This window comes from Malania oleifera, chromosome 13 (assembly GCF_029873635.1).
Source record: "Malania oleifera isolate guangnan ecotype guangnan chromosome 13, ASM2987363v1, whole genome shotgun sequence".
NCBI lineage: Eukaryota > Viridiplantae > Streptophyta > Magnoliopsida > Santalales > Ximeniaceae > Malania > Malania oleifera.
The window spans coordinates 86,409,962-86,436,814 of record NC_080429.1 but is presented as its reverse complement, the minus strand read 5'-3'; the positions used below and the strand labels follow the sequence as shown (position 1 = coordinate 86,436,814).

Here is a 26,853-nt window from a genome sequence, read left to right as displayed (position 1 = left end):
ATGCTTATTATGTTGATAGATTCTGATAAACTAGGAGCACATAACCTATTTACATTATAATCAATGAATAAATTCTATTAAAATTGTAATATTTACTATTTTTAGGGATGATAATGGAAAGTTATGCATAGATTTTAAGATTTTTAAATTAAATTTATTTGACTAACCTATCCATGATTTGCACATGTTAAAATTAAAAGATCAAATGATTTTTTAGAAAGATGTTTGGGGAAAAAATTTAAAAACTGCATAAATTCCCTTCATTAATTATTAATAATTGTATGTGTGCGTACATTTTGAAGTTCATTATTCTCTCTGAAAGCCCAGCCCCCGATACAAGTCAGAACCTAACCCGGCCCCTTCAGGCGGATGGCCACGCACCCTGAGTCTGACCGGGCAGGGCGAGGCAAGACATCGACTTCCACTACCGAGCTTAAGAACCCTAGACAAACAATCTGTACGTAAACCGACAGTTGTAAATACATCGAAAACACACAGGCATTGGATGGTTGATTCGCTGAACCGGTTCCATCATCCTTCAATTTCACAATGGGAGCAAGCCGAAAATTGCAGGGCGAGATTGATCGGGTTTTGAAGAAGGTTCAAGAGGGCGTCGAAGTTTTCGACAGCATTTGGAACAAGGTCTCACTTGCCTGGAGAGCTTGTCTATTTTTACGTAAAGTTTCCTTTCTTCATAATCATTTTTTTTTTCTTCCTCGCGGAACTCTGTTGTTTCAGGTTTACGACACCGAAAATGCAAATCAGAAGGAGAAGTTTGAGGCCGATTTAAAGAAAGAGATCAAGAAACTGCAGAGATACCGAGACCAGATCAAATCATGGATTCAGTCCAGCGAGATCAAGGATAAGAAGGTATGCCTCTCGTTTCCTCTCTTTTTTTTGGTCGTTATGTTGTTCGTAGCATTTTTTGGTTAGTGAAGATAATCTTATTAAAGGGCATCAAGGGGATGCTTCCCAGGTACAACATAAAAAGAATAAGCACACTGAAGGGTGTCACAGAAATCAAGAATCACAAGAGGATCATTCATTATATTTCAGTCACTGTGCTGGCTCCTAACAGTGGCAATCCACTGACTAATCTCCAGGGCTCTCATATTCCATCCAAACACACGAAAAGATGGCAAGGGGAATGAGTGTCAAAACTTTCCATATCTTTGGTGAAATTGCTAATTTAGATGGGTTGGAGGAGTGTGGTTTGCTAGTTGAGGAAGCTAGGTCTAGAAGGGCTAGTATTCTCATCAATTTGGAGATGTTGCTATTAAGGGAGGACTTGAGTTGGTGTTAGAAATTGAGGGTGAAGTGGACTGTAAATTTTTTTTGGGGTTTTTTTTTTTCACATTATAGGTTGTGGAAGGGGGAGGAAGAATTTCATTAAGGAATTGGAATTAGATTACGAGAATAGGGAAAGCGGTCATGCTCAGACTGGGGAGGAGATTATGAAATTTTTTGAGCATTTGTTTACTTAAGATTGGCCGAGTTAGTTGATGTTGGAGGGCTTCAATTGGAGCCTACTAGAGAGGCTTTTTGAAGTGAAAGAAGTTGGGAAAACGATCTTGATATGTAGGGAGAAAGGCCTAACTGTCATGATTTCACAATGGTCGTTTATCAAGAGGATTGGGAGATGTTGTGCGATGATGATATGAAGTTTCGTTTGAGGAATTCCATAGAAATGGGGTGGTGGGTAAATAGTATGAAGTATGAACCCTACCTTTTGTATGCTTCTCCTAAAAGGACATATGTATGAGGGTGAGGGATTTTTGGCCCATTGGCCTTATGACTAGCCTCTACAAGTCTAAAGCTTTATTTAAAAGGTTGCCAGAGGTTTTGGGGGATATAGAGACCATGGATTAGTCTACTTTCAAAAACATGCATTCTTTAGATGTTGCATTGGTGGCCACAAGGTGGCAAAGGATTTAAGGAAGAGGGACAAGAAGGGGCGTACCTTGTCTTCAAAAAGGTTTATGGCAAGACGAGTTGAGCTTATTTTGCATCTTTTCTTTTGGAATGTGGTATATTTGTTTCCACTATTATGGTGTGGTGATTAGGACAACGAAACTATACTACTTGGCGGAGTTTACTTAAATCAAGATGAGATAATAATGAAAATAAAATAAAACTAGTTTCACAGAGGAAGGAACATTAAATGTATTTTGGAGTCCTAGGAACCCATTAACCCATACATTTATTCGAGAACTTGGGTCCTCCCCTTGATCAAATTCTTTCCCAAATGAACAATCCTTTGGTTTGGGACACAATACACTAAAGGCTGTTAGGAGTAGGGGAAGGAAGGGATTTCTCCTTAAATTGAACTTTGAGAAAGCCTATGACATGGCCAATTGGGGCTTCTTAGACAAGGTTACGTGTAAGAAAGGCTTTGGGGCCTTGTGGAGAAAGTAAATCAAAGGGTACCTGAGTTTGACCCGTTTGTCAGTCATTGTCAATGGTCAACCAAAATAGTGGTCTAGGGCCTCTTAGAGACTTAGACAAGGAGATCCACTATCTCCTTTCACGTGCAATCTTGTTGTGTAGACTCCTTGAGTAGAATCAAGGGGTGCCTAAGTTTGACCCATTTGTTAGTCATTGTCAATGGTCAATCAAGAGAGTGGTGTAGGGTCTCTTCGGGACGCAGATAAGGGGATCCACCATCTCCTTTCTCGTGCAATTTTGTTGTAGACACCTTGAGTTGGATGCTTTTACATGCTTAGGGATCGTGTGGAACCACTTATGCGGAGGTGCTTTTCAAAAAAAGTGTTGCACTTAATAAGTGTTGATGGTAAGTGTTGGATTGAAAAAGTGTTGAAAATTATAGGTGGTATTTGGTTGTATTCAAAATAAGTATTTTTTGGATACTTAATTTTATCATAGGGTACTACATGATTATTCTTAAACGTATTTTAAATTACAAATATTAATATTTATAATTAAAAATTTCATTAATAATTATTTTAATTATTTATAATTAAAATTTAAATATTTTATATTAAAAAATTATAGTGATAATTAATTTTAATTAATAATAATCTTGTTATTAATGCATATTTCTAACATGTTACTATCATATTAAATTATGATATAAATACTGTTATTAATTCAATTATTTAATGTTAATTTAAATTAATAATAGTTTTTTTTCAATCTAGAATTGAATTATAATAATTAATATGTCATACTACGGAGTAAAATTATAATAACAATAATAATAATATTTTATTGTTTTAGTTAATAAAAAATATAAATTTTAATTAGAAAATTAATATAGTTGTCATTTAAAATTTTAATTATAAAAATATTGACTATAATAATATAATTTTATTTATTAATGAACAATAATCTTATAATGAATGTATATTTATAACATATGATTATCACATTAATTTATGTTAAAAATAGTATTAATAACTAAGTTAAAATTTTTTTGTTTAATGATAATTTAAATTTATAGATGGTTTTTTTATTCATTCCTGGAATTAATTATATTTTATTAATAATTAATATTTATAAGGCATAATAAAATATTATATGATTAATGTTTAATAAAAAAATTAATTAATAATTATGTTAACTGTTATTTTTAATTAAGGAGGAGGGTTGCGTTAGGTAGCTGACAGCCAGCGTAAAATTTGTCAGATCACTATGATATGAATCCTTACCGAATATTTGCTGGGGCGTCCCCTACGAGCGACGCGTTGCACTTGAACCACCCGAGTGTAGCGAAAAGTGGGAGAGGGTGGGCTAGGTCGTCGCCCCGAAGCGACGCGCCGTGTCGGCGCCCGGGTACGGTGTCAAATATGCGAGGGTTCCTGCATCATTCTGGACGTGGGCAGGTAAAGACGTTAGTTCAGGAAACTAGGATCAGATTAGCAACTTGGAATATAGGGACACTTACGGGTAAAAGCATGGAAATTGTGGATACAATGATTAGAAGAAGAATTAATATAATTTGCCTTCAAGAAACTAAGTGGGTGGGGGAGAAAGCTAGAGAAATCGATAAATCAGGATTTAAACTTTGGTACACTGGAAAAGAAAAACATAAGAATGGAGTAGGCATTATTATAGACAAAAACTTAAAAGATAGCGTTGTAGATGTAACTAGAGTAAGAGATAGAATTATAAAAATCAAAATGGTATTAGGACAAGAGATAATAAATATCATTAGTGCTTATGCTCCTCAAGTTGGCTTAGCAGAAAATCTTAAGAGAGAATTTTGGGAAGATATGGATAGTATTATACAAGGCATACCAGGGACTGAGAAAATATTTATAGGAGGAGATTTGAATGGACACGTTGGAAGAGATAATAAAAATTATGAAAGGATACATAGAGGATATGGATATGGAGACAAAAATGAGTCTGGGGAGATGATCTTAGACTTTGCTATGTCATATGATTTTAGTATAATGAATACTTGCTTTAAGAAGAGAGAAGAACACTTAATAACCTTTAAAAGTGGACAAAATAGAAGTCAAATAGATTTTTTTTTTAACTAGGGGGGTAGATCGTTTATCATGCAAGGATTGTAAAGTTATTCCAGGTGAAAGTCTAATCACACAACATAGAGTCTTAGTGTTAGATATGTGCATTAAAAAATGGAAGAAAAAGGATAAAATAAACCAGTGTAGGAGAACTAGATGGTGGAACCTAAAAGGAGAAAATATAATAAAATTTAAAGATAAAATGATCAAAGATGGGGATTGGACCTTAGAGGATGGGATAGATTCAAATACTCTTTGGAATAGATTAGCTAGCTCTATTAAAAAGATAGCAAGAGAGATTTTAGGCGAATCAAGGGGAAGATTCTCAAATAGCAAAGAAAGTTGGTGGTGGGATAAAGATGTACAAAAAATCATAAAGATAAAAAGAATTTGGTATAAAACGTGGCAAAAATGTAGAAACAGAGATAACTTTGAAAAATATAAGAAGGCAAGAAAAGATGCAAAAAGGGCCGTTAGTGAAGCTAAACATAGATCATTTAATAGTTTGTATGATAGATTAGGTACAAAAGAAGGGGAAAGAGATATATTTAAAATTGCTAAAGCTAGAGAAAGGAAGAACAAGGACTTAGGAAATGTAAAATGTATAAAAAGTGAGGATGATATTGTCTTGGTTAAGGACGAAGATATTAAAGAAAGATGGGGAAGTTACTTTAGTAAGTTGTTTAATGAAAACCAAATAGAAGACTTAAATTTAGAATTGTCAAATGAGGAAAAGACTAAAAATATAAGATTTATTCGCAAAATTAGAGTTAACGAAGTTAAGTTTGCACTAAAAAAGATGAAAAATGGGAAAGCTATGGGACCAGATAACATCCCAATTGAAGTTTGGAAATACTTGGGTGATAACGGAATTATATGGTTAACTAATTTATTTAATACAATTATAAAAACTAAGAAAATGCCAGATGAATGGAGAAAAAACACTTTAATACCTATATACAAAAATAAAGGAGATATTCAAAATTGTAATAACTATCGTGGAATAAAACTTATGAGTCATACGATGAAACTATGGGAAAGAGTAGTTGAACAAAGATTAAGGTTAGAAACAAAGATCTCAGAAAATCAATTTGGTTTTATGCCTGGGAGATCTACCACAGAAGCTATTTATCTTTTAAGAAGATTAATGGAAAAGTATAGGGAAAAGAAGAGGGACTTGCATATGATATTTATTGACCTTGAGAAAGCATATGATAGGATACGGAAGTTCTATGGTGGGTTTTAGAAAAAAAGGGTGTATGTTGTAGGTATACCGATGTCATTAAGGATATGTACGATGGAGTAATGACTAGTGTAAAGACTATAGATGGAGAAACTAGAGAATTTCCAATTACCATAGGTGTACATCAAGGATTCGCTTTGAGTCCTTATCTTTTTGCTTTAGTGATGGACCAATTGACTAAGAGTATTCAAAAGGAGGTTCCATGGTGTATGTTGTTTGCAGATGATATTGTATTAATTGACGAAACTAGGGATGGAGTAGAGACTGAGTTAGAATTATGGAGAGAAGCTTTGGAATCTAGAGGCTTTAAGATAAGTAGAAATAAAACAGAATATATGAAATGTAATTTTAGTAATGATAGGAGGAATATTGGAAACAAAGTTAAACTTGATGATGAAGAAATAAATAACACTTGTAGATTTCGATATCTTGGATCTATTATGCAAGCTGAAGGAGAAATTGAAGATGATGTAATGCATAGAGTTAAAGCAGGTTGGGTAAAATGGAGAAGTGCTTCAAGTGTTCTATGTGATCGTAGAATACCCTTAAAATTGAAAGGGAAATTTTATAGAACAGCTATAAGACCAGCCATGCTATATGGATCAGAATGTTGGGCGACGAAGAAACATAATATCCAAAAAGTAAAAGTTGCCGAGATGAGGATGCTTAGATGGATGAGTGGTATAACATTGAAAGATAAATTAAGGAATGCACATATTCGTGGTAAGTTAGGTGTAGCTTCTATAGAAGATAAGATAAGGGAGAGACGACTCAGATGGTATGGACACTTGCAACGTAGGCCTTATAGTGCACCTGTGAGGAAGAGTGACTTAGTTACTGTGGGGGGCAGTAGAAGGGGTAGGGGTAGACCTAAAATAACTTGGGAGGAGATAGTGAGTAAGGATTTAATATCTTTGAATCTATCAAAAGAAATGGTCCATGATCGCATAAATTGGCGGAAAAGGATTCATATAGCCGACCCCACTTAGTGGGACTAGGGCTTGGTTTTGTTGTTGTTGTTGTTGTTGTTGTTATTATATGATTATTTTTAAACATATTTTAAATTAAAAATATTAATATTTTCTAATTAACAGTTTCATTTATAAATATAATTAAAATTTTTAAAAATAATAGAAGATTATTATTTTTAATTAATAATAATCTTGTTAAGTGATATTTGTATACTTACTTTTATTATAGTGTATTATATGATTATTTTCAAACATATTTTAAATTAAATATATTAATATTTTTTAATTAACAGTTTCATTGATAATTATTTTAATTATTTATAATTGAAATTAAAATTTAAAAAATAATTAAATATTATTATTTTTAATTAATAATAATCTTGTTATTAATGTATATTTATAACATATTACAGTCATATTAAATTATGATAAAAATAATATTATTAATCCAATTTGAAGTTTTTTTTTTTAATGTTAATATAAATTGATAAATAGTTTTCGTTCAATCCAAAATTGAATTATAATATCTAATATGTATTTTATAATATAGTTTAAATAAATGTATTAATATTTTTATAATTAAAATTTTAAATTATAGGAATATTAATTTTATAATTAAAATTTAAATATTTTCTATTAACTAAAATAATATAATATTGTTTATTCATTGACAATAATCTTGTTATTAATATATATTTATTACATGATTATCACATTAATTAATGTTAAAAGTAGTGTTAATAACTAAATTAAAATTTCTAGTTTATTTAATATTAATTTAAATTTATAGATGGTTTTTTTATTAATTTAAAAAATTAATTTATTTTGTTAATAATTACGAGTTTGCAAAATAAAATAATGTATGATTAATTTTTAATTAAAAATTTTATTAATAATTATGTTAACTGTTATTTTAACTAATATTTTTAAAAATAATTAGCAATTTAATTAATAGTTATATTAATGTTATTTTTAATTTATATTTAAATATTTTTATTAAGTAAAAATAATATAATATTTTTTTTGACTAACAATAATATTGTTCTTAATTTATATTTTAACATATGATTGTCATATTAATTTATGTTAAAATAATATTATTAATGAAATTAATATTTTTAATTTTTAATATCAATTTAAAATAGTAAATGGATTATAAAATTTTCTTATATTTACAAAATTGACCCCACCTTTGAACAATGCCACTTATAAGTGACCAAAAAGTTATTTTAGATTGCTTCTAAAAATTTACTTAAATAGTTGTAAAAAGAGTGGTTTTTGAAAAGCACTTTTTGCAATGTGTTTGTCATAGTACAAGCCAAATGACACTTTTTTTTTTTCGTAATATTACTTATTTTAAGTGATAAGTGGTATAAGCACTTTTATTTTTAAGTGCTCCCAAAAGGGGGCTTAGATTGCTTCTCAAAATTCACTTAAATACTTATAAAAAAACGTGGTTTGGAAAAGCACTTTTTGTAATAAATGTTTGTTGTAGTATAAGCCAAATGCTACTTTTTTTTTTTTTAAAATTTTATAAAAGTGCTTATTTTAAGTGATAAGTGTTGTAGGCATTTTTTTTTTAAGTGCTCCCAAATGGGGGCTTAGGGGTGATTAGAGATGGTCTCCATGTGGGAAGGGAGGAAATAAGGCTCTCACATCTCCAGAAATCCTGCTCCTCCTTGTGGACTACATAGCAAAATTTTAGAAAGTCACTATGTTGCTCAAAACTTTTGAGAAGATTTGAGTTTTAAGAGACGATTTGTTCAAGAGTGACATTGCTAGAATAAGTACTGGGGATAGAGTTCTATATAGTTCCAAAATATTAGTGGTTTGGGCTTACCTTGAGTGGTGGCTCTACTATCTTTGTCTCCCTCTTTGAAGTAATCCAAATTTTGAAGTCTTTTGTGACCCTATGTTAAAAAAGGTAGGTAGAGGATTGGAGGGTTGGAAGAGGGCATGCTTTTCTCTCAGGGGTTGTACCACACTTATTGGTGCCTCTTTCTCCTACATTCCAATCTATTACCTTTCAACATTTGGTAAGGATTCATATAATATAGGACAAATTTTACGTTGACTGTCAGCTACCTAACACAATCCTACTTCTTTATGCGGGCTTGGGACTGGTTGTCTGTAGGAATATTTAGGCATTTAGTGCTATATAGGCAGAGCACATGTTTCTATTCCAATATATTACCTTTATCATTTGAAGTTCCTTTGAAAGTTGCGATACCCTTAGAAAGGTTGATGCGTGATTACCTTTGGAACACTCTCTTCTGAAGTGGTTGGGGTTTTGGAAGGCGGGACAGATTTTATTGTTCAAGGACAGGGGCTTAGGAAAAAAATAGAAATGGTAGAACTTTGTGGAGTGTTGTGGTTTTCACCATTCTTTGGACCTTTTGGATTGAGAGGAATGCTTGAATTTGTAAGGGTCGCACAAGGTGCTCATTGGTAATCTGGATAGAGTGATCTTCCTTGGTTCTTTTAGGGTGAACTCTTAGAAGGGATTGGAAAGCAGCACTTTTATAATTAAAATACACATATTTTTTCTGTTTTCCTGTTCGTTGGATATTTGGTGAGGTCTCCTTGTTCTCCAAGACTTGTACTTTGCTTTTTGGATATTAATAAATCATTTCTTACCTGAAGAAAGTATTTTCGAGTTTGAGACCTAAATAAGAGCCAGAATCAAATATAAGCTGATAGCTCCCCGTTTGGTTTGCAGTATTAGGCCAGAAATGTAATCAAATTCCAGGACTGGAATTGCATTCCTGCGTTTGGTTTGCGAAATCACAGCCGGAATATGATTTCCACTAAGAATACTAATTCCATCATTTAGGGGAATTGTGATTCCTGCCCAAATGGACTGGAATCATTTTTCCTTCCATGGAATGAACTCATTTCCATTAATACCCTCCCAGTATTTTAAATTTTACCGTTTTTTTCATAACCTTGATAACCCCCCTTTTGTTCAAACACAGCAGGAGGCCCCCCTCCCCCAAACACACAACACCACCTTTTGTTCAAACACATATGGCTTCAACAGCTGCTGCACTGCCATGATTATCTCACTCCCATCGTTGCCGCACTGTCGCCGGCTGGATCTTCTGTTCTGTCTCCTGGGGAGTCAGCTGCAATGCCATTGCCATCTCTACTGTGTTGGCCATCGCCCTCCGCCGGAGTCCTCTACCGCTGGCTCTATGGCTCCCACCGCAGCTACACTGCTACTGGATCTCCTGCTCTCTTTCGCTCTCTCTCGCAGTCAGCCGTGAATTGCCATCTCTCCGTTCACCACCTCTCTCTGCTGGAGCATGCAGTCCCTTTCTTCCTGCAATCAATCTCCCTTTCACCTCTCTATCTGCCAAATTGCCTGCTCTCTCTCTCTCTCTCTGATTCTATTCTAGTAATCAAACACAAACTTTTGATTTTAAAAGGGTATTTTTGGAAAACATCATATCTTTCATTTCATTCTCATAGTAATTCTGTGTCTCCTGCCTATTCCGATATAGCAACAACTAAAAAAGGATGATTTTGAAGTTAATTAATTAATTAGATATATCTTATAGAAAGTATTATAGAATACGAAAATATTTCATTATTCAATAGAACCAATACTAACTTGATTAATAGCCCGAATTTGAATATCTATACTGGGTACCAACTTGGTTATCACTTTTTAACCCATCCATGACTTCTCTAGCAATTTCAGGAGAAGGTGGGGCACCATAAAGAAATTGGGAGCTAGAGAAATATCCTAAAATTAAATTTACAAACATGTTAATCAATAATAGTGTTTTAATGCAACTATGCAAGAATGTAACAATATAATATTTTGCATAATTTAAAAATTGAAATAATAAGAAATTGTATTTTATTTACACAATTAAAAACTCCACCGGTTATCAATAATTTTTAAATAATCTTTGTAGAACCGACAATCTTTCTGAAAGGCCAACTTCGCCCTGTCAATTGCCTTGTATATGAAACCCATGGTTAGTTTTTCATTACCATCAACCAATTTAAGAACTTTCTCTAAGGGCTCCTGTATTTTAATTATATTGGAGGCCTTTGCCAAAACTCTTTCCCTAAGATAATCTTCTTTGCGTCATATGCTGGGCTGATTTTGCCATCCCAAACCTTGAATTTTTCCAAGCATCAGATGTGAACATTTCATTCAATGCTTGTTTATGTCTAACAATAGTCTAAGGCAATAAAGTTGATGGCAAATCGAGTGATGGTAGGGCGAAACAATTCTCTATTATTTGTGAATTTCTTCATGAAATTCACTGTCCATGTGTGATTGTAAATAGATGAGGTTATTGCTTTTGCATCTTCTAAGACCATCTTTACATTACTTTTCTTATCAATGTCTTCAAAAATAAGGTTTATACAATGAGTTGCACATGCTGTCCATTAATGCTATCCAGTAGAGATTGGGCCTCTTTTGTATTAACACTTTTCCTTAAGCCTTCATTGTAGCTTCAATATCAGTCATTACTTGGACAACATTTTTCTTTTCAATCTTTTCAACAACCCCGTCCATTAATTTGAAATGAAATTGTACATTTAATAATTATTGTTATTACTATCTAATTAAAAATATACAAGTCTATAATACTATTTACATATACGATCAAAATTTGAAAATTACTTGGAAAAATATTTAATTGTTTGGCCTTGCACATTAGAGGCATCAATTGACTTATGAAACATGGTACCTCTATTGCAATAAACTAAAACGTTTATTATTTGTTTTTTAGTTGGTCCTGACCAACCATGACACATAATGGTTATACCTCCCTCCTTCCAAATGCTAGCAAAAGAAGATATATAAATTTTCATTTTTTGATACTATTGCTCCAAATAAATTTCAAATACCTCATTGGGTGAGGGACCCTTCACCCCTTTTCCAACCTCTGCAACAACATCAAGCATAGGCTGTATAAATGGAGAGTCAGCTGCAGCAACATCAAGCATAGGTTGTATAAATGGAGAGTTAGCTACATTTGCTGGAATTCTAATTATAAATTAGGAATTTTCCAATTGCTTTACCTAATTTACTTTTTAAACCTTTCAGCAACTTAGTGTTTATTTTTGGTTGTTTTGCACTCTTGCTTCTTTCTAAAATAAGATCCATTGTCCTTAGTATAGCTTCAGGGGCATTGGGATTGATCCATTGTCGTCCGCTACCTCCAGTTTCTAGGACACTATGTGATTGAGCTCTACTGAAACCATTGGCACCACCACTACCAGTGCCACCTCTTTCTTCATAAATATTACCCTCTCCAGTAGTTTTTGCTTGAAATCCCTGTCTCTCTTCCCATTGTTGCTATGACCGTATGCATTTTTGTCAAGAAAATCTTTATTCTTTCTTCTTCTAAGTCTTCTTCATTGCTCAAATTCTCAAAATTCCCTCTAATTTGAGCTTCCACTTCTTGCCATTTTTGTTTATCTCTATTTTTCTCAGCATTGTTGCAGATTTTCCATCATATGTTGTCTTGTGTGGTTACTTTCAGGCATCTAGCCACTTGAACTTTTTTTATGTGCCAGGGGTTGTTTCAAGTGTGCAATACCTCCTTTAATTATCTTCCCACACAACTTACACATGATAATATGTCTGTTATTGTCCACCGGAGTACCAAATGCCATCCAATGCCCTCACTAGGTAAGTCCTCATTCCCTTTTTTTCACATGACATCTTGATAGACTTGATTTGATGATCTCTACACAAAACACATAGAACACACAAAGTTATAGTCCTTATAAAAAAATGAAGATAAGATATAATATAATTAATGAGTATTAAATTATCCTTCTAATTTTAAATATTTATTACATAAAAATAAAATATAATTTTGCTTAAAAATAATTAGTATAGTCTAGTAGACTAGTAGTACTCAATTTACTCAAAGTATTTTTGACTTTCTTTTAAAATAAATCAACTTGCTAACTAAATATTTTGTATTTTTTAAGTTTCTTAAATAATATAATACTCAATTACTCATAGCATTTTTCACCTTGTTTAAATAAAATAAAACAACTTAATGAATAAATAAAATAGATAAATTTTTTAAATACCTTGTAATTTTAATAATTTTTTACATAACATATAAAATATACTTTGTATAGCTTTGTAATTTTAATTATTTTTTAAATAACAGAGAAGCAGGAAAAATTTAAAATTTAAAATATACTCTAGTATTTATCCAAGATCTTTGAATATTTAAAATTTTAAAATATTAGATATTTCATTTATTAATAAAATTAGAGTCATAAAATAATAAAAAATGTTAATTATTTATATATAATATATTTATTTTAAGACCATTAAATTTATTTTTTCAAATCTTAGCAATAGGAATTTGGGTATTTATTTAGCCTAATTGAACTGCCTAAGCCCCTAATCCTATTCCTAAACCTAATATAATATATAAATAACAACTCAAAATAACTATTAACTACATCTAATGTGATATATAAATAAATACTCAAACTATTAAGTAAACAACAGAACAAAAGAGAAAAAAAAAAAAAAGAGACAAAAAGGAAGGAAGCATACCTGAAGAGTGATCTGGGCCAGCTGGCAGAGAAGAGGAGTGCAGCTGGAGGAGGAGTCTCGAAGAGTCCAGGACTCGAAGACTAGTTGACCAGTGCCTTTGGTCCAGAGGGAAGACTTGGCAAAAGGAGCTGGGGCTGGCAGCCTGCTGCAACTCGTGAGCTGCTGCAGGGCTGCCTGCAACTGCAGAACAGGCTAGGAGGCTCAACCAAGGGCTTCGACTGCTCAAGGGGAGGAGATCTAAGCTTCCTAACTCAATTTTTTCCCCAAGTGAACAAAGATGGCTGAAGATTTCCAAGAAACTGGAGAAATGGAAAGTGGGGGGGGGGGGGAAAGAGTGCTGGTCTAGTACAAATGAAGGATTCCTTCTTCTTTTTCAGCTTCAAACAACAAATCAAAGGTAAAATTTACTTATTTTAATCTTTGGAATGGTAGATCTGCCAAGGACTAGTGGTTGGCAGAGGGAGAATGAAGGGAATCGTGAGAAAGATAGGTGAATTGGAAAGATAAAGCTGAAACACACTATCGGCTGATGTAACTGTCTGTAACAGACTGTAATGGTTCGTAATGGGGTGTAATGGCCGTTTTGGACTGTTACAGCAGCGTAATGGCCGTTACCGTGAATTTTCCTCCCTTGCAATATCGTGCGTAATAGTTTCGGCAGCCTAAATTTCTGTTACATAACAGCCGTTACGCTACGTAATGGCTGTTATTTAGAACCATGAATGGGAAGAAAATTATTTTGATGCCTGCTCTACCAACTAACCAAGACAAAGAATCAGTCATATTTACTCAATTTGAAAACACTACAAGCAAGGACATGCATTAGTTTGAAGATATCCATTGTCTTTCAAACATTCCTGTCATTGAGTTTGTCATCCCTATGCTCATTGATTCTAATTCTCAACTCAACTCTATGGTGCTGCCGATGGAACGTGGTTTATTGTCTCATTCAAGCAATGGCTTTCGAAGAGTCCAAGTTTGCTTGTCCCGTTTAATTCTCCAACATTTCAAAATTCAAGGCTGAAATTTTTCTTATTGGGGGAGAGTTGATGTAGGACAAGAAGCAAGACCTTGGGAAGATCCATGTTGGAGACTACTTAAGAAGAATTGGATTGATAATTGTTAGGTTTAATTAGTAGTTTATTGTGTATTTAGTTTAAGTCGTATAATATTTTGTGTATTTTGGGGGCTTGTTTGTAATATTTGTGTAAAGTTGGGGTTTGTTTGTAATTCATGTAGTTTTAGGGGTACGTGTGTTATTTTCTTTTGTCTTTAGGCTTTCATATAAATAGTGTGTGAAAGCCATGATGTAGGAAGCAATTGATAAATTTGAAATGTTGATTGAATGTAAGTTCCCCCTTGGTATCTTCTCTCTCCTCCCTTCCCCTCATTTCCTCTCTTTTATTTCTTCTAATCTCTCTCATGGCAGAACCTTGATGCTGCCCTTGCATTACTAAGGGAACACCCAGGTATCTGACAGGCAAAGTACCAACTTTTATCCCCAAAGTGGCAGCAATAGAATCAGCTAGATGTTCAGGAGTTCCTGAGCAAAACAGCTCAGATTTTTGAGGAATTATTCTTCAAAACCAGATATTCTATAGAAGTTTGAGAGAACATATTTAATACTAAAAGCAGAATTTAGATCACCATTTGGCAAAATAAGAAGATATCTGCAAAGCTCAGATTAGTAAGAGCTACTTTACTGTAGTTATGATGATAAGTAAAAAGACCCTTCTTTGCTGCATGGTTTAGGAGTCCTGTTAAAACTTCCATAACCATCGCAAAGATATAAGGGGATATAGGATCAACCTGTCTAACTCCTTGTTCTCCTTTAAAATATCCCTGAGGAGATCCATCAATCAAAATAGAGTAAAGGAGTGGAGATGCATTCCTTTATCCATTGAATAAATTGGGGAGGAGTTTCAGTACAAATCAAAATCTGAGTAATAAAATCCCAATTTACTGAATGAAAAGCCTTCCTTATATCAACCTTCAGAGCAAACTTTGGAGGATTTTGGTTGAGATTATATAAATGAAGTAATTTTTGAGCAACAAGATTATGTTATTCCTCCCTTTAATGAAAACAGTCTGATTCAAGATGATGAAAGAGGGAAGATGGTATTGAAGTCTATTTGCCAAAATCTTGGTAATACCCTTGTATATGATATTGCAACGAGTGATTGGCTTGAAATCCCAACCTATGATATGTATATTAGTGCATCTATTACAATGAAGATATTTTTTAAAATTTTGAGTTCATTTATGTGTACTTTAATTTCTATCCTCTTGGAAATTATACTCGGATTCTAGGCATTATTGGTTTTGATTGTTTAATTCTCAAAGGTGATGAGATTGTTTTAAAAGGCGAAGGCGTAAGGAGAGGCATTTTACCCCTAGCAAGGTGAAACATAAGCTTCAAGGTGTTGATCTGTAAACGTTTTGAGAGTTCAAATTTTTATTAAGAAATTACATAAATAAATTATAAATACTAAGTTTTCTATAAATTTTCTTGAATAATTAAAGTAAAATTTCTTGTAAAATTTTTAACCTTAAATAGCTGAAAGTGGGGATAAATTCGGAACTTAAGATCCCACATGCATGTGTCTTTCTTGGTTAAAAAGGGTCATGTGTCCCTAAAAATATATATAAAAAATGCACCCCACAATAGATGCTGTATCCCACAACTCTTCTGTCTTTCTCAACTCTCTTGCCTCTCTTGTATATAGCATCTCTCTACTCTCTCTCACACATAGATAAGTCTAGATGGAAAGAGATCTTTTAATTGTTTGGTTCTCATTTGGTTCACCGAGGCGAGAGAAGTCATCTACAAAGAGAGAAGCTTCTATGTGATGTTCTAAAGAAGATAAGAAGTTGTTGAGTTTTGAAGGCTAGAATCAGGTCTTCGACATGGGAAATAGTTTGCCTAAGAAGGCAAGGGAACAAATCTAGAGAAGATTTGATGTTGGTTGACAAATGAAGTAGGCTGAGGGAGGGAGAGAGAGAGAGAGAGAGAGAGAGCGAAGGATTGGGAATCATGGTGCCTGATTGGCTAAAGAGAAGCAACAACCCGGTTGCCCTTGGAGGAGTCTCGTTGGAGAAGACCAACTAAGGGAAGGAGAGTATTTGTTGACATCGAGGAATCCGCATCTGCTCTGTAACTTGCACAAATGATGGGGTCCGAGATGTGTACGCTTGTCTATTAGGGCGTGAAAATGTGAGTTTTTTTTTGCTGAAGTGTACGCCCAAATCGTAAAAGCATATGCCTTTGGGGACTTTGCCTTTAATATTAAGCCTTGGGGCGTTTTAGCCTCAAAATGCACGAAGCCTACAAAACACCTTTTAAATCACCTAATAGGTTTGCCTCAAGACTAGGTTTCAAAATGCCAAAATTGCAATGGATTGAGTTTGATTCTATTTTTACAAAGCAATGTATATTGTAGACTAGTTTTACAAACTCAAAATGGAGAAGGAATTAATTTTGTTTGAAATAATAATTGATAAAAAATTGGAATTTAGAATAAAAAAAATATGTTTTGTTTGATTGAACGGAAAGCTGTATTATGTGATTAGTAAAGTTAGTGATTCAAGAATTTGATGGAAATGAGCTGTCATATAAGTGGAGGGTGCTTCAAATGGCAATAGTGAATAATGCAATGAGGCTAATGCTTTAAAAATTAGGGATGGAGGATGAAGAGAAGAATGGCATATATGGATTGACATGTTATGATATGCCATAAGAAGAAACAGAGCATTGAAGGTAAGAATTGATTGCTTAATTTAAAATGGATGGGTTTGAGTATGGTTTGTGGAGTTATCTTCATGACTTAATTCGATGAAAAATCAAACACTGCACTTAAGTTTAGGAGAACTTGGTAATTTTATTTTGGATAGAAATGGTATGCTTTTCTCACTTTCTCCTTCCCTAGTGTGTTTGGAAAATTGTGTATATTAGAATGTGAATTGAGAAATGAATGCATCCAGTTCAAGTTGGAGGTTATCTAAGTTGAGGACAAGATGCGGGGAAGCTGATTCAAATGGTTCAACAATGTTCCATGAGGACCATTAGGGTGAGAGTAGGGGATGCCATGAGAGAAAACATGACTGCAAAGATTTAGCGGGGGAAATATATTTAGATAGAGTTGAATGGTGAAAAAGTATTTGATTTCTGCACAATCACAACCTCACCCCCCCTCCCCCAACCAAGGCCCAAAGCAATAGGAAAGAAACAAGTCTTGTTCTTGATTTAACTTTATTTGTCTCCATTTTCATACAATGCAGTGTCTGGAAATATTTTCCCATTTATCTGTGATTTCTCTGTGTGTATATTTATATATTTATTTTATATCATTTGATGTTACAGTCTACATTTATTTTGTTACTTCTTTTTTGAAACTTGTGCCTACTAGTAGAGTACATTGTGGATTATTTGATTTTGAATAATGCATGCTTCTTGAATCTTGATTATGAAGTTGACAAATTTTTTTTTTCCTTTTTGATATATGTTGACATAGGTTAGTGCCTCTTATGAGCAGGCTCTGATGGATGCTCGTAAGCAGATTGAGCGTGAAATGGAAAGATTTAAGATCTGTGAAAAGGAAACTAAGACAAAAGCATTCTCCAAAGAAGGGCTTGGTCAACAACCTAAAACTGTAAGGGCTACACTGCCTTGTTTTCTACAATTCTACTTGTTCCTCACCTAGTCATTGACTATCTGATAGTTGTGCTTCAGTGTGAAAATGTTGAGAATAGTGCACACCTGTACCATCAATACCTTGTTGATTTAAGCATCTAGAAGATTTGTGAGTTCTCATTGTTCGTTGATTAATTCTATTCCATAGCCATTGATGCTTAATTGGACCTTACTGTTTAAGGCTTTGTGATGGTTGATTTGATACTGTCTGGTTCCCTTGGTCTTTCTGGTTGCTTGTGACAAAATTGTTCCCTTTTAACTTTGTAATTCACTAGTAAATTTTTCACATGAACTGCTTGTGATTGCAAATGAATAATGTTTAAATATATTTAATTTATTTAATTTCTAACTGTTCAGGGTAAGAACTGTTTTTAGTAATTTATCTTTCTTAACAAATTGTTGTCTTTATTAATTATTAAGTATATAAGTTAAACAGTGCTCAAGGTTATTTATAGGAATGTTATATAATGTACCTATACATTATATTTCCTCGGCAAGAACTAAAATATGATGCTCTAGTATATACTTCTGGTGAATTGTATGTGGTGATTATATATATATATATATATATATATATATTTTTTTTTTAAATTAAAAATATGGAATTACTTCTAACTTGTGTTCACCTAATTAAGAAGAAAATTTTGAATTTAATCTAATGGTTGATTTGTTTTATTTTATCTGAACTTGGATTATAAATTATAAGCATCTAGTGTAGTTTATTTATTTTTCTAAACAAATTGATATTACTTTGCTATAATTTATATATATTTAACTAATAAATATTATTTTTCCTAAAAATAAAATTTTTTTTTAAGGAAAAAGGGTTATAGCATAGATCAAGAAGTCATGTAGGAGAGTTCTTTCAACATGAAAAAGTCAGTTGAATTTTAGATTGAGCTGTTATGTGATAGACATGTATGGATATTGTAGGCTATTAGTGAAACATTTCTACGTACTGTATTTTGAAAAATGTAACAGGTTGTTGTAAATAGGAATGTGTTGGATATTTTGGAAACATGGTATTACTGTCCAACATATTTTTTTTTTTCTTTTGAAAAAACATTTTACTCGTAATTTTATAGAGACTAGTGTGGGCCATATGAGTTGCACATGAAGTCTCATGTCATATGATTAAAATGACAAAACCATATATAATCCATATTTAATTACTTTATGCCTTATTTATGAAATAAGGATCAAATGATTCCCAAATTGAGTGTTGGTAGACTTCGTTGCATTTTAATGAGCAATTGTTATAATTTTTATCACTTTTTTTTTATTCGATATACATTTGATACTTTGTATTGGTGAATTAACATGAACACAAAGCACTTTGCATTGAAATTTTTTATTTTGTTTCATGTGGAGCTAGAGTAAAAAAATTTATTATATTTGGTTTAATAATTAGAGTGAGCGAAGGCTGTGCATAGTTGTTAGATTCCTATGATTTGGGATTGGATTCATACAATTCATATCAATTTCAACCTACATCGATTCGAGTCTTACTAGCAAATTTAAATCAATTGAATCATTGCTGAATCTATTAATTCACCTTCTAAATCTAAAGAATCGATCTGAAATATTCACATGATTCTGGACCTTTCATATCTTGACAGTGTTAATTATTATCTATTTTTTTATTTTTAATTCAAGAAAGAATATGCATGGATTTTTTTTTTTATATTGTTGATAAACACCAAGAGTTAAGTTTTTTATTATTTTTTCTTGATTCCTTCCCTTAACAGCATAAACTTAATTTTTTATTAATATTATTTAACTCATTCCCTTTCTTTTCATTTGTTTAGGGAATGAAGATGCATAAACTATGATTTTTTTTTTTAATTCCCAAAATTTAAATGTATTTTTTGCTTTTTGTTCTTATATCAATATATGCATGTCATTTGGTGGAAATTTGTACTGAATCTTACTATTTGATTCGATTCTTGATTTTCGATTTCCAAAATTGGGAATCTGCTTAGTTTGTTGATCTTTTTCAATTTAGGACTCCATTTCAGGGACAGTTCTTGTTGAACTCGAATACCAAAATAGCGAGCATTGATATTTGAGTAAATAAAGGAGGTCATTTTTTGTCAAATTAAAAAGTGTAAAATACTTTTTGCTATGTATTTTGTTGTTTTTCAAAATTTTATAGTGTTTTAAATGCAGTGCATCTTGGTCCTTTCTCACGCTGAGTGTATGCCTCGGCAAAAAAAAAAAAAAAAAAAAAGCCTTTTACGCCTTCATAGGAAAAGAATACACGTAATTGGATTTCTCATTTAATTTTTTTTTTATAAGATTAAATTTCATTAATAAATGAAGAGACAAAAATAGAAGCTGTGGAGTACAATACATCCTTCAGCATTCAATGTAAAGCAATGAAAAAAGTCCTACTCTCCAATCCCTTTGGTGGCGAGGCAACAAAATCCTTGAAAATGTACCCAAGGAATGTGCCAAAAGGAAAATGAGGAAAACAAATCTACCGAATAGCAAGTGGAAAGTAGTTTTGAATTTGGAAATCTTTGCAGTCTGTTGGCCACAATGTCCAAAGAATAGCATGCATCACCACAATGGCACAGTCCATAAAGCCATCCCATTTTTGCACTACCCAAAACCTCAAAACCACACGAACAATAATTCATCCACATTTTGTGGTACTATTGACATTTCACCAAAAATAGACAAAATGGTGGACCAAAGCTGTCTGGCCACCCAATAATGTTGAAAGAGTTGAGGGACATGCAACAATGAAGACAACAGCAAAAACAATAGCAGGAGCAACAACAACAACAAAAAACCAAACCTTAAGTCCCACTAGTTGGGGTGAGGTACTTGAAACTTCTCGTCCACCAATTTACATGATCTTGGGCAATTTCCTCTGACCATTTAAGCATTTTAAAATCATTACTCTATACTCTATTCAAAGTTATTTTAGGTCTACATGTACCCCATCTATTGCTTCTAATAGTAATTAGCTCACTCCCCCACATTGGTGCATTGTTTGTCTTACGTTGCTGGTGCCTAAATCATCTTAGCTGCCATCCCTTATCTTCTTCATGTGCTATGCCTAATTTACCACGAATGTTTATTCCTTATTGTATCTTTTAACGATATACCCCCTAAACATAATAGTGCAAAAAGCCTCCAAAGAAGAGGGACAAACTCAGTTCTTGGCCCTTTCTTGCCTAAATACGAGACAAATTACTCCAACGAGCCTAAGAGAAATAACTGTGTAAAAAGAAATGAGAACAACTCTGCCTGCTTTTAAAGCAAAGGGCACAGACATGAGGCGATTTGTGGTCTTATTAGGTCTTTGTTTTGGAAGCAAGCCATTAGCATTAATTATATAATTTTCTCAAGATCACAGTCCATGTAAAGGCCTTTATCTTTGAAGGAACTTCAGCTTTCCAAATGAGAGTGAAGGATAAAATGAATAGCATTGGGATCATGAATCAAATGAGGGAAAAAAAAAAAACAAAAAGGAATTTGAAGGATAATCCCCACTTGAATCTAAACTCCAAATTCTTTTGTCCTCCCTAATCCGAATTGAAATAATTAAGCACATTAATCAAAAGGGTAAGCTAGTTTCTCTTTCTCATTAAGGTTGTCTCAAGATGAAAATCGAAGAATAGCACCTTGTTGCAAGAGGAAGAAGGCAGAAATAAGGGTTTCATGAGAAGTCGATAAGCAAAGAAGACAAGGATACGTAAGAGCCAAAGGAACCTCCCTAATCCCATGATCCCCCTTAAAAATGGATTCCCTCCCCATTACCAACAACCACAACAACAACAAACAAAAAACCATGCATTAAGTCCCATTAGATGGGGTGATTGTGGGCGAATGCATCAGTCCTTTTTTCAATTTATACGATTATGGGCTGGTTCTTCTTATCATTTAAGGGCTATTAAATCCTTTTTATTTCATTCCAAGTTATTTTAAGTCTACCTTTGGCCCTTTTACTTCCACAGTTCCACCAGTAGTAACTATCTCACTCCTCCTCACTAGTGTACTATATGGCCTACATTGCATATGCTTGAACCATCTGAGCCACCCCTCCCTTATCTTATTTTTTTGTGGGTACTACACTTCGCTTACTGTGAATGTGTTCATTCTCTGATTTATCTTTAACATTTATACAACTCATCAATCCTCGTTGTAGCAAATTTTACTTTTTGGACTTGTCGATTCTTAGTTGCCCAACATTTTGATCCATATAGCATTGCTGGTCTTGTAGCCATCTTATAATACTTTGCTTTTAATTTTAAGGCTATTCTACGATTACACATGTTCGAAGCACTTCTTCATTTTACCCATCTTGCTTTAACTCTATGTATAACATCTTTTTTGATTCTCCTTCAACTTATGTAATAGATCTAAGGTATTGAAATCTAGTTACTGGTATTAATTTCTTGACCGTCAAGTTTAGTTTATTCTCCGATATTCCTCCTACCATGGCTGGAATTACAAATATTTTGTCTTACTTTTACTTATTCTAAAACCTATAGATTCTAAAGTTACTTTTCACAATTCTAACTAGGTTCTTCTCGATCCCTAGTTTCATTACAAAGTTCAAATTATTTTCAAGGTCAAGTACAACTTCTTAATTATTTTGGAAAGGTTGAGGTTTGATAGTTTTGGAAATCAACTCATATTATGACATTCTAAACATGTAGTTAAATTTTTTTAGCCCAATGGAACTTGAGATTCACACACCCAAAATGCATAAGCTTCAACCAGAAAGGTGCAAAAGGTGTGCCATTTTGCACAAATGTGTAATTCTTAAGTCTAATGCGTTAGCCTTTTGGGGATTTGGTATCTTAGATTGAGCCTCAAGTCAAGTTAGGCATGCCTCAAGCCTCATTTGGGTTTTTTAAAACATTGATGAGGATAATATCATCTACAAACAACATGCCCCATGGTACCTCATTTGGATATTAGTATTTTTTATCCATCACTATTGCAAAAAGATAAGTGCTCGAAGAAGATCCTTGATGTACACTAGAAATTCCTTAGATTCTCAGCTTGTAGTCCTAAAGCTAGTCATTACTTACATATCCTTGATGACATTAGTATTCCTACTATGTAGTCCTTTTCTTCCTAAACACAACATTGAACTTTCCTAGATACCCAACCATACACTTTCTCAAAGCCAACAAAACTATATGCAAGTCCCTCCTCTTTCCCCTAAACTTTTGGTTGATCTTCTTAAGAGATGTATAGCTTCTCTAGTTTGTCTTCTAGGCATAAAACCAAACTGCTTTTCTAAGACTCTCGTTTCTAACCTTAGTATTTGCTTAATTATTCATTCCCGTAGTTTCATTATATGATTCATAAGTTTAATTTTACGAGAGTTATTACAATTTGAATATCTCCTTTAGTTTTGTACAAGGTATTGTAGTGCTTTTCCTTGATTTCTCTAGCATTGTCTTAGTTTTTATTTTTATAATTGGATTAAATAAATTAGTTGGCCATGTAATTCCACATAGGCATTTCCAAACTTCAATTAAGATGTTTTCTGGTTCTATTGCTTTTCCATTTTTCATTTTTTTAGTGGAAACCTAACTTCATCAACTATAATTTGCGAATAATTCTCAAATTTTAGCTTTTTCCTCATTTGTCAATTCTATGTTGAAGCCTTATACTTGGTTTTCATTAAATAGCTTGTTGAAAAGTAACTTTGCCATCTAAAGCTATACACTTTGACATCTAGACCTCTTGAAGCAAGGCATATATCTAGAAGAGCAAACACAACAAAGCATTGGGCACAATGTTTACCTAGAACGTGGAAGGGGAATGGGTCATGGTATGACACATGTTCTAAAATGCGGAATGTTAGGGGTATACTTAAACAGACATATTGGTAAAAAGGGTGTAACATCACATGTATATTTTGGAGAGGACATTGAGGCATTTCTAAATGCGGAAGAAATTTTCTTATGTGAATAGATTAATAATGAGAGAAATAGACTTAATATGTGATGATTCCCCACTTTTAACTAACAAAAAGTTGTTGTGCGAAAGATATTGAATTACAAATTGGATTGATATATTTAGCGTTTTGGAACGAAAAATGTACCTTGTTTTGGAACATTCGTACAATTATGTGGTTCGCTAGGGTGTTAGGATTTTTTGGTAACCACAAAATTAGTACATGGAATTTCTTGCCATTTTTTAATTACTTTGGACTTATATCTTAGCTTATATGCAAGTAGGAGTCTCAACAAACAGTACCTCACTCTCTCTTTCTCCCTCCCTCTCCCTCTCGTTAATTGTTACTCTCTTCTCTTTGTGCTTTTGATGCTATGGAATTTCTTGCAATAGCCGATGTTGAAACAATTGATTGAGATCAAAACTAAATCTTTCGATTTGCTATTTGATAAGTTTGGGGAGATCGCGTCCTTGCTTGTGGTTGAGAGCAATGTCTCTAGTAATAGGTGGGTTAGGTTTTCCAGAAAGGTTTTGTTTTGGTTCGCTAGTGACATAACTACTTTTAGCTGCCTGTAAAGGGGGTTTGAATCTATTCAATTAGGTATCATGAAGCTCTCGATGTTGATTTGATGGATGACGGTGTGCAAATGTTTGGAGTTAGGGTTGGGGTGGACAGGGAAGAAGTTTTCAGTTTTTATTCCAAGGGGTGAAAAAGTTGATGGGTGGTGAAGTTTCAAAACTTTTTTTTGCGAGATAGCTAATGATTTTCATGAGGATATATGGAATGTAGGTTAAGATAACTCTTAACAAACATAGATCATGGAGTTAGGTGGTGTTGGAAGGCAATTTCTTTTTGATAGCAAAAGAAGATTTCATTAATAGGGAAAGAATTTACAAGAGGGAGAATGAGATACCTCCCGAGACAAACTGGTAGAAACTAGAAATTGACAAATAAAAACATTCAAGGAAGAAGAGATCATCTAGAGTTGCATTTGGTGGAGGTGATGGCTGCAGTAGTCAAATTCATCTTGTAAAGTGGTGTCTGAAGGTCAAGAAACAAGAGTTGTGTCATTAGTGTGGAGACGAGTTGCAGCTGAATGAACCTAGGGCCATCGCAAATAAGTTGGATTCGATTGATATGATGAAGAAGGAAGCTAGGGTATTCAAGTCCATCTTGTAAAGTAGGGTCTGAAGGTTAGGTAACAAAAGTTGTGTCATTGGTGTGGAGACAAGATGCTGCTGAATGAAACCTAGGGCCATTGTGAATCTGTTGGATTTGATTGAGAGGAGTGATAAGGAAGCTAGGGTTTGTGATGGGGCAAAGACGATCAGAGAGGCAGCTTGGGTTGTGTTCTAGGAGGATGTAGTGAATAGAATTGGGTCGGGCTGCATGCTTCTCATTTTGGACTTGCCCTAGGTAATTGAAAAAGAGGTATTTCATTTTTGACTAAATTGTGCCAATTATTTGAACCGACCCAATGTTTAGGAAAGGTTTATTTGGGCTTTAGTTTGGATCCAAAGGGAGTCTCTCCTTATATGGGCTTCCCACAAAAAGGTCTGGTGATAAGGATACCCATGGTTTAGAAATTAGGGACCTAAGTATTGCCATATTGGTTTCAGATAATGGAAAAACCCAAAATATTGCTCCTATATCTCTGAAGATGATTATTAGCAAGGAGGAAGACATACCCTTTGTTAATGGAATTTTTATTCAACCTCTAGTTATTAGGAATATTATTTAACCTCCAGTTATTAGAAATATGAATTGAAGTGACCAAGAGTTAAGGGAGCTTAGGATGCTAGAAGAGTAGATTCAATTCAAGATTGTGGTGATAAAATTGTGTCTAATGCTGAAAATGTATTAGAAAGTGGTGTGAAAAAGTGTAAAAACAAGTTATGGTGAGGGATAAGTATGATTATTATCGTCTTTATACTAATAAATTTGAAGGTATTAAGGTTTATGCTCATTGAAAGGTGGGTTGTTTGGGCACTGAAATGAAGAAGATATTCGAAGATAACAGAGAAAATTCTAGTGAGTTAATGAAAATGTTACCAAGGAGAGATTCTAAAGGAGATTTCAGTATTGTGGAAGTACCTCACACTAAGAAGAATGTCGGAGGTTCTAATGAGACTAGAAAAGGTAAAGAGGTAAAGAAACGGGGGTGGAGGGACTTCTCAGATTCAAAAAGTGATGGTAATAGCAATTTTGATTGTGGTGAGGGGTTGTTGTTGGATGATTTGAGAACGATATGTGTACGTTTTTGACTCTTGCAATGAAATATGGGATTTATCTTATGTCCATCCACCCTAATTAAAAGGTCTGGAAGGACGTTCTATTTTTGATAAAGATGGATTAAGGAATAAGCTTCTGCATTGGCATGGAATTTTGCCTACACTAGTGGAGGAGATTCCGAAGGAGGAGTTAGAGTCTCAAATCTTTAAGATAAAATGGATTTAAAGCTGAATGATATTGGAGAAAATGAAGTGCGTTTGGATGTTGGCGAAAGCCAAAAAAGGAGTGAGCAAATTTGAAGAGTTCGTTAAATTACTATGGGAAGGGTTTGAAAAGGGGGTTTTCCTTGGTTAATTTTATTTAGTTTTATTTTGGGATCTTGTGCTATTTTGTTTTTGTTTTTGTTTTTTTTTGTTTTCCTTTTTTTCATCTTTGCTTTTTATATGGTGGACTTTGTCCTGCATGTTGTACCTTCTCTTCTTTCTATCTAATATACTTTCTTTTGTTATCAAAAAGAAAAAAGTAACTTTGTCATTTTCTTTTATGTTTTCTTCTTTAGTCAAGACACTATCGTTCTTATTTTTATGCATTCTACATCATCTATGCCCTTGCTCCGTTTTTTTTAGCTTCACTAGCAGCCTCTTTTGCATCTTATTTTGCCTCTTTCTACTTTAGAAGAGAATAAGGAATATTAAACTACCCCTCCCCCCCCCCCTCCCCGGCCCTGTGGGGGGGGGGCGGTCTT

At 33.4% G+C, this 26,853-nt stretch overlaps 1 protein-coding gene across 2 annotated transcripts in view; it reads left to right on the top strand.

Annotated features, from left to right (window-relative positions):
- The first annotated feature begins 279 nt into the window (after positions 1 to 279).
- LOC131146087 (uncharacterized) overlaps positions 280 to 26,853 on the top strand; it is a 108,923-nt gene continuing 82,349 nt past the window's right edge. The window contains exons 1-3 of one of the 2 annotated variants that reach the window (XM_058095379.1): positions 280 to 642; positions 739 to 870; positions 17,769 to 17,906. In XM_058095379.1, the coding sequence (XP_057951362.1) occupies positions 550 to 642; positions 739 to 870; positions 17,769 to 17,906 (363 nt within the window). In that variant the 5' untranslated portion in view covers positions 280 to 549. The remainder of the gene's footprint in view (positions 643 to 738; positions 871 to 17,768; positions 17,907 to 26,853) is intronic. The other variant, XM_058095380.1, reaches the window with a different exon arrangement.